The sequence below is a fragment of the Cololabis saira genome, chromosome 18 (genome assembly GCF_033807715.1).
Source record: "Cololabis saira isolate AMF1-May2022 chromosome 18, fColSai1.1, whole genome shotgun sequence".
Classification (NCBI taxonomy): Eukaryota; Metazoa; Chordata; class Actinopteri; order Beloniformes; family Belonidae; genus Cololabis; species Cololabis saira.
Window position 1 is genome coordinate 23,086,760 of NC_084604.1, and position 13,949 is coordinate 23,100,708.

The window sequence follows — 13,949 nt, forward strand, 5'->3', positions numbered from 1 at the left end:
AATCAGAAAGTCTGTAGAAAACTTATAAACATATTTGTGCCTCAAAGGCCATGACTGTCGGCTACAGTTGTAGTAAAACAGAAAAAAATAACGTATGAACTCAACAGCTCAATGCCATTTTCTATTGGAATTCTATGACTATTTCTTGACTCTCACAGTAATACAGGACAAAGTGTGTCCCTTTTCAGCTCAATACTTGACGCGTAGCCTACTTTACTTTATAAATACGGGACGATTCAGTTTTTTCAAGGGACGGCAACCCTATAATATAACCCACCTAAACTCCTTTTTACGCTTGAAGTATTTATTATATAATCATATATATATATATATATATATATATATATATATATATATATATATATATATATATATATATATATATATAAATAACCCCCCCCCCCTTATTAAAAGTTACTCGGTATTGTTTAAAAAACGACCCACTATATTTCCTTATAACTAGTTGAAAATTAGAATGCAAATAAAACCCAAGTGGAAGTGAAACAGATTGTGCTGCAGGTTTGGCCAGAGTCGTTACAAACACCAGGAAACTGGACCACATTACACCGGTCATGAAATCGCTACACTGGCTTCCAGTGAGTCAAAGGAAAGAGTTTAAAATCTTACTGCTGGTCTACAAAGCACTGAATGGTCTTGGACCAAAATACATGCTGGATCTGTTAGTTCCTATGAAGCTCCCAGACCCCTGAGGTTCATCTGGATCTGGTTTGTTGTGGTTCCAGAACCAGAACCAAGCAAGGTGAGGCAGCGTTCAGTTATTCTGCTCCTCACCGGTGGAACAAACTTCCTGTAGACCTGAGGTCTGCTCCAACTGTCAGCTCCTTTAAATCAGGGTTAAAAACATTACTGTTTACTGAAGTGTACTTTTAAATTAAATACTTACCTGCTGGACTCTACTGCCCTTACTTTTAACAGATTGTGCTTTTTATTATTCTACTTCTTTTCTTATCATCTTATTCATAATTTTATTCAATCGTATTTGTTATTTACTGTTTAATTATGTCTTGCCGCTTTTAATGTCAATGTAAAGCACTTTGAATTACCTTGGTTTGAATTGTGCTATATAAATAAACTTCACTTGCCTTGCCTGTCATTTTATTTCATTTATTTGTTATTTAAGCGTACTCTTAAATTAAGAAAACTGCGAATGAGATGTGTACCTGTGTGTATGAAATCATGTAATTCACCAAGTAAGTTCAAACGAATCTTTAAAAACAATACTCTGTACGGATACAAAACGTTAATGGACACATGAACTGACAGCCAATGACCAAAGTGCCTTGCTCAGCTGAACCACTTTTTCTTTTCTTTTTTTTTCTTTTATGCTTTTCTTTTGGAGTTCTGTGAAATGAATACATTGTAAAAACAGAACATTAGAAGGGGTAGGACTAGAAAAGTTTTTTGAAACTTCATCCTACACCCTTTCAAACAGGAAATATTTATTTACATATATCTTTGTTTGGTTTTTTTTTTCGGTATATACATTTTATGTATTCTGATTATTTTGTTTTTGTTTTAACCTGTTTGAATAAATAATTAAATGAAATGAAAAAATGAAATGAAATACCTGCTGTTCTCTACTGCCCTTAGGTTTCAGCAACTTGTGCTTTTTATTATTATTTATTTATTATTTACCTTCTTTTCTCATAATTTTATGAAATCTTATTTGTTATTTACTGTCCAATTATGTCTTGCCGCCTTTAATGTCGAAGTAAAGCACTTTGAATTACCTTGGTTTGAATTGTGCTATATAAATAAACTTGACTTGCCTTGCCTATCATTTTATTTCATTTATTTGGTATTTAAGCTTACTCTTAAATTAAACACTTTCTGAAAACCGCGAATGAGATGTGTACCTGCTGTTCTCTACTGCCCTTAGTTTTCAGCACCGCGGTTGAATTGGTTTGATATTGGATATTGGACATTAACACCCATAAAACTTGTGATACATACCACTGATTTTGGTCAAACCACTTGTGATGTGTTCATGGTCATCTAGACTATACATCACAAAACAGTAATTATTAAAAAATCTTATTAAAAAATCATATATATGGGCTGATTTAATGTGGTTTAATGAATTCAACACCCATAAAACTTGTGATACATAACACCAATTGTTTTATGGGTGTTGAATTCATCAAACCTCATTAAATCAGCCCATAATATGATTTTATAATAATTACTGTTTTGTGATATATAGTCTAGATGACCATGAACACATCACAAGCAATATGACCAAAATCAGTGTCACAAGTTTTATGGGTGTTAATGTCGAATATCCAATATCCAATATCAAACCAATTCAACCGCGGTGTTTTCAGCAACTTGTGCTTTTTATTATTTTACCTTCTTTTCTCATAATTGTATTTGTTATTTACTGTCTAATTCATGTCTTGCCGCTTTTAATGTCGATGTAAAGCACTTTGAAATAGCCTACCTTGTGTTGAATTGTGCTATATAAATAAACTTGGTGTTTGCGCCGTTAACGGCAGATACAATGATTAACCACCATACGGTGGATGTGACTGTTAAGACCCGCCGGCTGTCACAGAGACAGAACAAAACCGTCGAGGCGAGGCGGTTAGACTGTGCTGGGAATTAACGTTAACTCAACCGCCCCTTCCTCAACGGATTTTTTTTCTTTCTCTACAACGGCTTCTTTTTGGCTGTTTTTTTTTTTTTTTTTTTCCCCTCTCTCAAGTCATGTGATCGTAACGTAAAACCCCTAACCGGAAAACACCGACGGACGACCCTCTTCGTCTCCTCCGCCGCGCCGACGACGAATGCAGCGTTTACGAGGAACACAGTCGCGGCAGCTGCAGAGAGCAGAGAGAGACGCAGGCGAGAGTCTCCGTTAACAGCAACACGAACCAGCGGGACCAGAGCCCCGGAGCCCCGTGGAGCAGGTACGGTCCCCCGGAGACACGCTCGGTCTCACGTTATCCGCCGGCTCTGTGCGGTTTCGGTTAACTGTAAATTTGTCACGGGGAAGTTAAAAGAAACGCGTTCGTGACCAGCCCCATCCCCCTTGCGTCTCCTGCTGTATGTGTGTGTGTGTGTGTGTGCGTGTGGGGGGTGCGCGCCCCCGCCGGCTGCGCGCTTCCCCGTGTCAACACGCATGTCCGTTTTTCTGGCGCTTAATGCTGCGTTTCATTTACCTCGGAAGTTGGAACTCGGACCTGGGAATGACGTCACAACCGAGTTATCAGCGTTCCAGTTACAAAGTCGGAAAACAAGTTTGTAGTTCGCATATACCACATGAAAAATGTAAATTACACTATAGCAGCATATATATGCTGAACAATACTTGTATAGGACTGATTTAGTGTGACCAAAACTAGAAAGAAGTGCTACGAATTATTACAGAGCTCTCTTCTACTGTTTACAACCGGGGCAGCCATCTTGGAATGTGAACTCGGGGGTGGTGAAGACTCTCCCACTTTCCCAGTGGGAAATCCCACTTCGAGGGGCGTTCCAGTTAAAAAATCCGACTGGGAACTGGGAAATTCCCACTTCCGAGGACAAATGGAACGCGGCATTAAGCCTGAATTATGGTTCCGCGTTAAATTGACGCAGAGGCTACGGCGTAGGGTACGCGGCGACGCGCACAGTAGGCTCTGCGTTGGTGTAACGCGGAACCATAAATCAGCCCTTTAGCAGCAGAGAGACCCGAGGCGAGGGCAGCTGGTCTGGTCGTCCTTCCCACGGCTCTCTGCACTCCTTTTTTTAGTTGGTGTTTATTTTCTACTTGCGATACTGGGATGTTTTCATCACAGATGGCGCGTTTTCCCCTCCCAGATAACGTTTTGATGTATTTTTGAGTCGCAGAAAAACCTCACCGCGGAAGCGACCGCTCTTCCACGTGCGCAGCAGGGGCGGTGCTATTTTGTCCCAAACAAGTTTAGCCCTCACTGATAATTGTGATCAGACGCAGATTAAAGCAGTGTGGGGCCCCAGGGTGACCACACTGTTTTTTATTTTAAAGGTTTTTTTTATTGAAATTTTGGCACGACAAACATTAACAGTATAAATGCACATATGAATTATAATGCCTAGGGAAAGGACATTAACAAAAATAGTCCTAAAAAAAAAGAAACGCATACAAGAAAACAACAACACATCAACAATACGCCTTGACTAAGTTACATACAGTTCGACCAGATAATACAACGGAATCCTCCTAACCAGACTATTCGCCATATAGATGCACATAGGCGATAAATTCCCCACGGTAAGAATTTGTCATCTCGCGGTAAAAACGATAAATTCCCGTTGATGACGTTTTTGTGTAAAGCTGATTTATGGTTCTGTGTTAAATCAACGCACAACGTACGTGAAGGAAGGAATGAAGGAAGGAAGGAAGGAAGGAAGGAAGGAAGGAAGGAAGGAAGGAAGGAAGGAAGGAATGAAGGAAGGAAGGAAGGAAGGAAGGAAGGAAGGAAAAGAAATGAGCCAGAAAGAAAGAAAGAAAGAAAGAAAGAAATGAGCCAGAAAGAAAGAAAGAAATGAGCCAGAAAGAAAGAAAGAAAGAAAGAAAGAAGGATAAATTCCCGTTGATGAGGTTTTTGTGTAACAAACATGGCGGCTCTGAGTCGTTACAGTTTTGTAGTACAGGTGGACTCATTTAATTGGTTTTTATCGATTCAATTTAATTGGTGTAGTTTTGTAGTATTTACTATTGTTTTAGAGCAGTGTTGGGGGGCTCCAAAGACTGAATGTGGTGATAGATTTATAGTTAAAAAGATGGAGTTGAATTGGTATTTTTTTTTTATTGTCATTTTTATCGTTATCGGGATAAATGCCAGAAATTATCGTGATACATTTTTTAGTCCATACCGCCCATCCCTAGTTCACATCCATCCAGCAGAGTGAAAACAAGTAAAACATACATACATACATAAACATATATACATATGTAAAAAAAATAAAAAATACCCGCACACAGCTAGGAGAAATAACATTACTATGGAACCACAGGGAAATCAAGCTTCTTAATATATGAGAAAAAAGGGGTCCATGTAGTGTAGAATTTGTCTGTACACCCATTCAATGTGCATCTTATTTTTTCCAGTTTTATACAGTGTAAAATAGATTTGATCCAAGAGACATGAGTAGGAGCTGCAGAAGATTTCCATACAAGTAAAATGAAACGTCTTGCTAATAAAGAAACAAAGGCAATTACATCTTTACTTGCTTTGGAGAGTTGTGGTGTGGCTGAAACTACCCCAAACAATTCAATGATGGGGTCTGGTTCAATGTGCATATTACTTATTTCTGACAGTGTGTTAAAAATGTCTTTCCAAAAAACAGCTAAAGATGGGCAACTCCAAAACATATGTAGGTGATTTGCAGGGGACTGGGCACATCTTAGACATTTAGGGTCCACATCTTTGTAAATCTTAGACAGTCTCATCCTGGTCCAGTGGGCCCTATGAATAAGTTTGCCTTGGATGAGGCCATGCCTAGCGGGTGACCACACTTGAAGTGCCCCCCTCCTCCCACATTTTACTGTAAAAAAAAAAAAGGGGGAAATTTACTATGGTTGTAAAGACCATAGATTTAAATGAATGTATTGCTGAAGTACATGCTCAACAGTCATACTACAAATAAATGTAAGACAAGCAACCAACTAAGAGTAACTCCACAGATAAACATGAGTCCACAAACGCCGTACTACACTGATGCTCCAATCAGAATGCAACTCACATGCCAATGTAACACTACATGTTAACTATCATCATTTCTATCATATATGGTTTGTCTGAGGACTACGAGAAAAACTATTACAGCATATGACTAAACAATCAAACAGGCCTACTGAATGAGCTGATGTGAAGGTAGGGAACAGCTCATTAATAAAATAGCAATGTGGCTGTTAGATTTAAAGTTTAAAGTTGTTAAGTTGTTAAGGCTCTCACTCAAACCCAATTCTTTTTATTTTATTATTACTATTATTTTCATGTATTTTTATTATATCATTGGTTACTGCTGTAGCTGTTTGCTTCTCTTCCAGCAAATATATAGAGAAAATAACAAAATTTGACATATATGATCCAGTTAGTCATTTGATTTGGTACCCCCTCATTGGCTGGGGCCCCTGGGCGCTCGCCTGGTTCAGGATATGGATAATCCGGCCTAGATTGTGATGAATTTACTGTTAGATCATAGGATTTCATATCTTGTAGTCTTACTATATTTGGTATGTCAAGCGTACTCCTGTATCAAACCATGTATGACAATTCAAGCCATTCGGGTTCATGTCAGTGTTAATGTCATTGAACAAGTCTTGGAAAGTTGAATTCTTTTTAGTTTTCTTGACTGTTGATCAGAAAACTGGGTTTCGGGGGGCGAAACATAACAAAAATTCCCCAAAAAAATAAAAGAGCGTTTTAGAAAGTGGGTTTGGAGGAGATAAATACATTTGAGTGAGGCATAGAAGGAAAACATGATGCGAGGCTATGTTAATCTCGTTTTTTTGTTTACCTCTCCAGTAGCATGGCCTACCATGTGTACATGTGATTGTTTTCATACTTACATTAGCACTACATGTATTCAAAGGCAGTGTCAGAAGAGTTCAGCAGACTTCAATTTTAGAGCTGGCTTGGAAAAATCTACACAAATGCATATTTGGCACTTTTGTTCACACATGCATCCCCATATGATAATGTGCAGAACATTTCAGAAGAAGAGTCCAAAAATAAAAAGGCTGCTTTCACACATGAACAGGAGTCATGCATGAAAGCAGTCCTTTCATTTTTGTGCTTTTATGTTAAGTTTAACATTTTGTTCAAAGTCATATTTATAAAACGGAACAAAATACCATTTTATTTAAATTAGATAATTTCGTGTTTTTGGTAATTTCAACATCATTTGCTAGCCAGAGGTGAAGGAACAGCTAACTGGCATTGATGAAGGGAATCCACAGAGCTCAAGGGACAGAACAACATTTAATTAAAGCATATTGATTGTTTGATGTATTGTTATGGTGCAAGAAGGAGCAGTAGCTGCACCAATGAAAACGACATGGATACACACAGCTTTAAGTTTATTGGGTCTATCACCTTTATAAACAACCTTATTTTAAAACTGTTAGTATGATGTCATTCTTTTTGCCTATTAATGAATTTGGATGCTGTTTCTGGCAAAACCCAAGGCTTGGGACCAGCTGTATGAGAATACTGCTTGCGACCCATTATTACAGGCTTGATTTTTGACAATGTGGGGTTCACTATCCTTGCCCAAGGCCACTTCAGCATAAAATGGGATTAGGGTTTTAAACAGTGACTAGTTGGAGGGGGAAAAGCTTTACCCACTGCTCCACGGCTATCCTAACTGACTAAATAATTACAAAAAATAAACTTTCCAGAAGCTGGATCCAGTGACAGTTCAGCGATTTTTATTTTTATTTTTTTGATGCACATCTCAAGATCGCACTGTTGTGATGTAATTTGAGTGGTTCAAATGTAGATGCCTATAATCTTAACATTAGCAAAAAAAAAAAAAGATTAAAATATAAATGATTAAGAAAATGGTTAAAATGATGAATAATCATTTCAGCTATTTGAAAAAGATGAATACTTTTTTTAGAATTACACCTTAGTTTATTAATATTCAATTGAAATCACAATTCCCTATCCTAAATTTAGCAAGATTTAAATATACAATTCTCCATATAAGCTAAAACAAACACTTAACTGAAGATTTACGGAGGTTGTATTTATTGCAGCACTGCTGTTGTAGACTACATTTAGTCAAACATAACTTTTAGTTCATTGAAGCACTGAGACAAGAATTGGCTTAGCCTGTAGTCTCTTTAGAGCCCATTGTTGATGCAGAAATGCAGCAAGTTCCTGGTGCATTACAAAGCCTTGTGTGGAGGGCTTCTTGAGGGTTTTTCTGTGTAGTCTGGTTATGCAGGACAAGCTCACTCTGATCTCTGGGAGAGTCACAGCTGATGAAGCGTCCGTTATCATCCCTCCTCAGATATTCATTTGCCTGTGTGGTTTAGAGAAAGTGTGGGAGAAAGAAGAGTCACCCTTTCCATAGGTTTATAGTTCCCTCAAAGGGGGTAGAACAAGTTCTGCCTTGGAATGTGTGTCAACACCCTTTTCCCTGATCATGTGATGGCCTGAAGCCCTCTGAGTCCTCCAGTGACCTTAAAGGTCAACAAAAACTCATCTCGCTGGTCAGCAGAATGTGCTCAGTTCTGAAACTGGCCTGTTGAGATTCAGCATGCAGGACTTGTGCTTCTTCAGAGCCAAGTCTTGGAGGAAGTGTTTCAACTCAAAGCTTTAAGCGCAAGAGCTGCATGGATAATCATTTCTATTTTCATACACATAGCTTTTTTTTTCAAATGGTGTTTTTTTTTTTATTGAAACACATATATATATATTTTTTTCTCAAAGGATAGTGTCTTTGACAAGAATATTAGATTTAACTTAGGTTAAAGTGATCCACACTCACCTTCTTATTTTTTGATCTTAGAGACACATTTACAGATCATGTAATGTCATGGAGCCTCTGAAACTGATGGTAGCAATTTGCAAACATAGAAAAGGCTAAACTGCCAGACTTTACCTCGCCACACAACAGCTTGCAGCTCATTTTATGCATTGCTGTGTGAGACCAATGCTCATAATCCAGTTAACTTGCATAGCTATTTGAGAAATTGTGCTTTTCAGAAACAATGGTGTATCATAACTTGTGGGATAGAGTATAAATCCATCCTCACATGTTGAATCCATCCTCACGTGTTGTCATAGCTTACAGGCTTGTATCCTGATAGGTAATTTCTTCTAATCTTCTAATTTCTGTAACTAAAGGTGGATGTCCCTGCATTAAAATAAATAAATACTGTTTTTATATTCTACTTTTGGAGTAAAAACACTTAGGATTTCTTGAGAACAAAGCATGTTAAACAGATTGTTAAGGCAGCTGAGTTGCTCTTGTTAAAAAAACATCAGATGTGTAATTTTTGTTCATCAAAATGATATATTCTGTCTCAGAGATATCCATTAACAATAAAAGGATCCACTCAGACCAAGATGTTAGGTGTTGGCGAGTCAGTCAATTAATTAGCATTGGTTTCTGTGTCATTTCTGTTCGACAAATTGTCTCCAGCGTCTGCGATTTTTATCTTTTGTGTTAAGTTAGTCTTTGAAAGGTCGTTAGATCATCCATGACAGTCTGACTCTGTGGTCACAATAAACCCGGGCTTGCTTCCATACAGGAAACTCATTGCTGCTTGTGTGTGTATTTGTGTGTCTTTGTGCAGGTTGAAGAATGGAGTTGGCCAACCATGGTCTTATCCTGCTGCAACAGCTTAACGCTCAGAGGGAGTTTGGCTTCCTGTGCGACTGCACTGTGGCTATAGGAGATGTCTTCTTTAAAGCCCACAAAGCTGTCCTCGCTGCCTTCTCCAACTACTTCAGAATGCTCTTTATTCACCAGGACAGGTATATGAGGAATGTACTAAAAGTAGTTGGAGAGATTCAGGCTCCGATTTGTCCTGATAACGAGAGAGAGATGTTAAAATCCTAACAGACGTTCAAACTGTTGCTTCAGTCATGTTTTTGCTTTTGTTGAGATTACAAAAAATTGTGTAATATTGTCAAGGCATTTTGTCATTTTCCATTAGTTAACTGTAATGTTTTTGGGTTTCAGTGATTGTGTCCGTCTGAAAGCTGCTGACATACAGCCGGACATCTTCAGCTACCTCCTCAACCTGATGTACACAGGCAAGCTGGCACCCCAGCTGATAGACCCTGCGCGCCTGGAGCAGGGGGTCAGATTCCTGCATGCCTATCCACTCTTGCAAGAGGCCAGCCAGTCGGCGTATTCCCATCCTGAGCAGAGCATCAACCTCTCCACATCCCTTTATGGGATTCAGATCTCTGACCAGCAGGTGGCGCTGTCAGGCAGAACACCCACTCAGCGTCAGCTCTCCTCGCCTTTTGACATGGATCAGGTCAGTTCAGAGGGGAAGTTCCCGTCCAAACTTGCAACTTCAATTGCAAATTACTTACAGCCCAAGGATGATTCCTCGCCTCCTGATGTTGGGGCGTCCACCAGCGGCAGTAAGCCTGAGGAAGGGGGAATGGACTTAGTAAACGCAGATGGCTCCTCAGTCAGTGCCATTCTTCATGTAAAGCCCAGCATCATGAGAAGGAATTCCTCCTTCAGGAAGCATTACTCCTGTCATCTGTGCAGGACCAGATTCACCCAGAGAAGTCTGCTGAGAGAGCACCTCCTACAGCACGCCCAGGTTATTCACCAGTCACCAACAGAGCCCATCAATGCACACTCGCCTGTAATAGTTGGAGAGCAGAGCATGTCGCTAGAAGGGGCTCTTAAGGAAAACAAGGTGGGGTCAAGCGCGTCAGTTGCAGCTACAGCAGTGGAGGTCATCAGTGACAGCGAGCAAACTCCTGTTTCAGGTACCACCTCAGACTCTCCCCAAGCAGAAGTGTCCACTTCTACCTGGGGAGTGGGAGGAATGAATTCTCAGGCAGACACGCCACCTCCTTCGGATATCGCAGACATCGACAACCTTGAGAATGCTGACCTGGACAGAGAAGTGAAGCGGCGGAAGTACGAGTGCTCAACCTGCGGGCGCAAGTTTATCCAGAAGAGCCACTGGCGCGAACACATGTACATCCACACGGGAAAACCCTTCAAGTGCAGCGCTTGCGGAAAGAGCTTTTGCCGTGCCAACCAGGCGGCCCGTCATGTGTGCCTAAACCAAGGCGCCGACTCCTACACCATGGTGGACCGACAGAGCATGGAATTGTGCGCGGCAGGGGACGACAGCAGCCAGATGGAGGCGATGTTCCTGGGCTCTTCAAAGCCTTACAAGTGTAACATATGTGCAACCACCTTCTCCAGCCCTAGTGAGGTGATCAAACACCTGTGCTTCTCCCAGGGGGGATTAGTGGGGCTGCAGGGGAACACAGGTGCAGGCATGCTGCTCCAGCGTGAAGAATTTTCCAAAGATGAAGGCTCTGATTTGTCAAACTCTGGCACCCCACTAGAACCAATCAAGACTGAGGAAATCCTCGTAGAATAGTGCCAAAACTGTGTTTTAGTCCCTTTTTTAAGGTGTGTTTGTCATCTAAATTATGGGTAACAAGTAAGCTAAATATGAAGTTAGTCAGGGTATGTTCATTAGAGGTTGTTAATCTAAAACTTTATTTTATGATACATTGGTTTGAATTATTTTCCTGGCCTTGGAAGTGTAGCTCTCTCTATACATTTCATATAAAAAAAAAACCACAACAAACATTTGAATGAATACTATATGGTGTATAACAATGTTAAACCATTTTTTAGTTTTTGCACCCATGGGTGGTAGGCTCTACCATGACAAGCTCTACCTTGGTCGTGCTGCTGCACACAGTTGTCAGCATAAAAGGAAGAGGAAGCTGCGGCGGTTCCGGCCGAGATGATATGTTGCGAGAGTAATTGGCTTTGTTAGATATGTGAAGGCGAAACAGGTCAAATTTGCAGCTAAAAAGCACACAAACCTGAGACAATCTATGCTCTTATTGGAGTAGATTCTCAATATGCATCAAAATACATCCGTCTTCCATTATTATAATTCAGTTGACGATTCAGCTGAATGAAGACCTTGATATGTAATGTAATGACCAGTTCCTGTGTCTTTTTCAGCAGCAGTGCAGTTGTTTCAGTTTGTGTTTTGTGGAGTATGCTAAGTGGGATTGTGGTTCCTGTCTCCTTCCTGTCACTTCATATCACAGCACAATTGTTGTGAAAGGCAAGTGTTTGGCCACTGAGAGCCTGTCACAAAGATCTTAAATGTTTGTTGTCTCCGTTTGAGTTACCTTGATTTTTCTTGATTTCCCTCATTGTTGGTTGTTGTGCATGTTACTTGTTAAATAACTCGGTTTATTGATTGAGGAATCAACACGTTCCATCCAGACGCATACCTCAATGAGAGGATGTCCTGTTGAATATTGTCTTTTTTTTTGCCTAAGTCTACATCTAATACTAGATGTTTAAAGTTGTTTTTCTTACATGCTCTAATTTTATACATGCTATATTTGTAAAAGGAAAAAATCATTATATTTCAAAGATCTAGGTATATTAGGAGATGAATAGCTTTCGAAGTAGGTATACACTTGCCTTAGCAAATTTTAACATTTTAAAGATGACATAATGTATCTTGAATTTGTCCAATACGTTATTATTCAAAAGCCTGGTATTTAAAGTTTTTCTCTTTTTTTCTTGCCAAATTTGTACTAACTGGTAACCTTCATACTGTCTAAAGGGAAATGTTTTTTTTTTTGTTTTCTTTTTTTTTCTTATATTTTAAGGACCTTCCCACATTTCTGTTCTTCAGCTCTGCTTATACTAAAAAAGGCAACTAGTGGATGCAAAAGTTGTCATCGACAGTCTAAAAACTTAACTGGGTTTTGTGGGGGTCGTGTTAAATGTAAATATGAAAGCAGCAGGGTGGTGTACATGTGTTCTTTTTAGGGATATAAAAGATGCTGTTTATTATGTCGTACAGCATCAATTGTTTGGGATACCAGAAAACCTTTCTACTGTATGTACTACTGATGACTGGAACTCATGGACATCTTTCATTTACAGTATGTTGAATAAATGTGAAGCTTGGAAAGTGTATTTGTTATGTAATTTGGAGTATGTGCGATAGTAGCTCCAAGGTATCATTTGAATGGTAAACAATACCTGTCTTCATTTCTCTGTTTCAGAGAAGTCAAGACAGAAGCTTTTCTGTTTCTTTTACTCTTGTGTTTATTAGATTTGGATAATGAAGTGAAGTAACAGCATTTTTTTTTATGTATTTATTTTTTTATTTGAGTTATGAATCGCTTCAAAATGGCCTTTTACTTCAGAAACTAAATTGTTTTGCAGCTTCCCACTCTGTGAGATCTTGAGGATACTCTGTATTGTATTAATTCTTCATAATTAAATTGTCATCCAAGGGACAGTTAATCTAACTCTTCTGTAAAACAAGCAACTAAGCTGAGTTTTATTGACCAGCATTCATAATCATTGAGGATTAATTTATAAAAGTTTCATAAAAGAAAATGCAAATGTGCCAATTGAGCTTTCATGCAGAATCTTTATAAATACATTTTTGTCCTCAGAAATTTGAATTGAAGTACATTTGTATGAGAACTTTTTTTTCTTTTTTTTTTTTTCCAAACCAGTTTTGTCTTTGAATTATCCCAGTATTTCGCTAGGGGGAGCTCGTTTTCATTTCCTGCTCAGGACAACAGAGTGAGAAAGCTGTCACTTTTTAGCAGGTGGTATGTTACCAGTTATATGAGCTGCTTTTACATGAATCCATAGGTGGTCAAATTATTATAAAAAGCAGCAAACTATAAGTACATGCAGTTGCAAGTATTCGGTGATGAACATTTTGAGTTTGTCTTTTCATGTGAGGCAAAGTCTTGTACTACTGAGCTGAAAGTGAGTCACAGAAGTGTGTGTGTGCCAGTTTATATCTTTTAACAAATCAAGCTGGATCTGTTTTTCTCACTCATCTTGTAACTTAATCACTGTGTTTGGGTTTTATAAACAGCTGAGTCTCTCAGAGATAGGAAATCCTTGATGTTGGTGATCAATGATCATTTCCAGACTATTAGCGACCTCACATAGAACTTGTGTACAGAAGGTTTCCCTCTTTCAGTTCACATCTGACTTTTACTGTTCTGATTTGTGATCTCAGGAATGTGAGTATTTTTATTGTATAAAAGTTATTTGGCAGTGAAAAAAAACAAAACAATAAAAACATGTCTTTAGATGACTTTGTCTGTTCTTTACTTCAACACAACTGGAGTAGCTCTTCAGTATTTGCATTGAGCTGTCACAATTTTAACACAATTAAATATTGCTAATAATAACAGGTTTTGTGTCATAAAAATGTAGCCTTGTAA

General features: G+C 38.9%; 1 protein-coding gene across 1 annotated transcript; it reads left to right on the forward strand.

The window, feature by feature from the left end:
- Positions 1–2,609: 2,609 nt before the first annotated feature.
- zbtb2b (zinc finger and BTB domain containing 2b) lies at positions 2,610–13,816 on the forward strand. The gene is made up of 3 exons (XM_061707034.1): positions 2,610–2,930; positions 9,299–9,479; positions 9,688–13,816. Exons 2-3 carry the CDS (start codon positions 9,307–9,309, stop codon positions 11,087–11,089), a joined length of 1,575 nt encoding a protein of 524 aa, XP_061563018.1. The 5' UTR covers positions 2,610–2,930; positions 9,299–9,306; the 3' UTR covers positions 11,090–13,816.
- Positions 13,817–13,949: the final 133 nt, after the last annotated feature.

What these genes read in the sequence shown, in the direction of transcription:
- zbtb2b (XM_061707034.1), top strand. Translation starts at nt 9,307, where the DNA reads ATGGAGTTGGCCAACCATGGTCTTATCCTGCTGCAACAGCTTAACGCT. An exon ending in CTCTTTATTCACCAGGACAG is followed by an intron (nt 9,480 to 9,687) that starts GTATATGAGGAA and finishes TTTGGGTTTCAG; the next exon opens with TGATTGTGTCCGTCTGAAAG.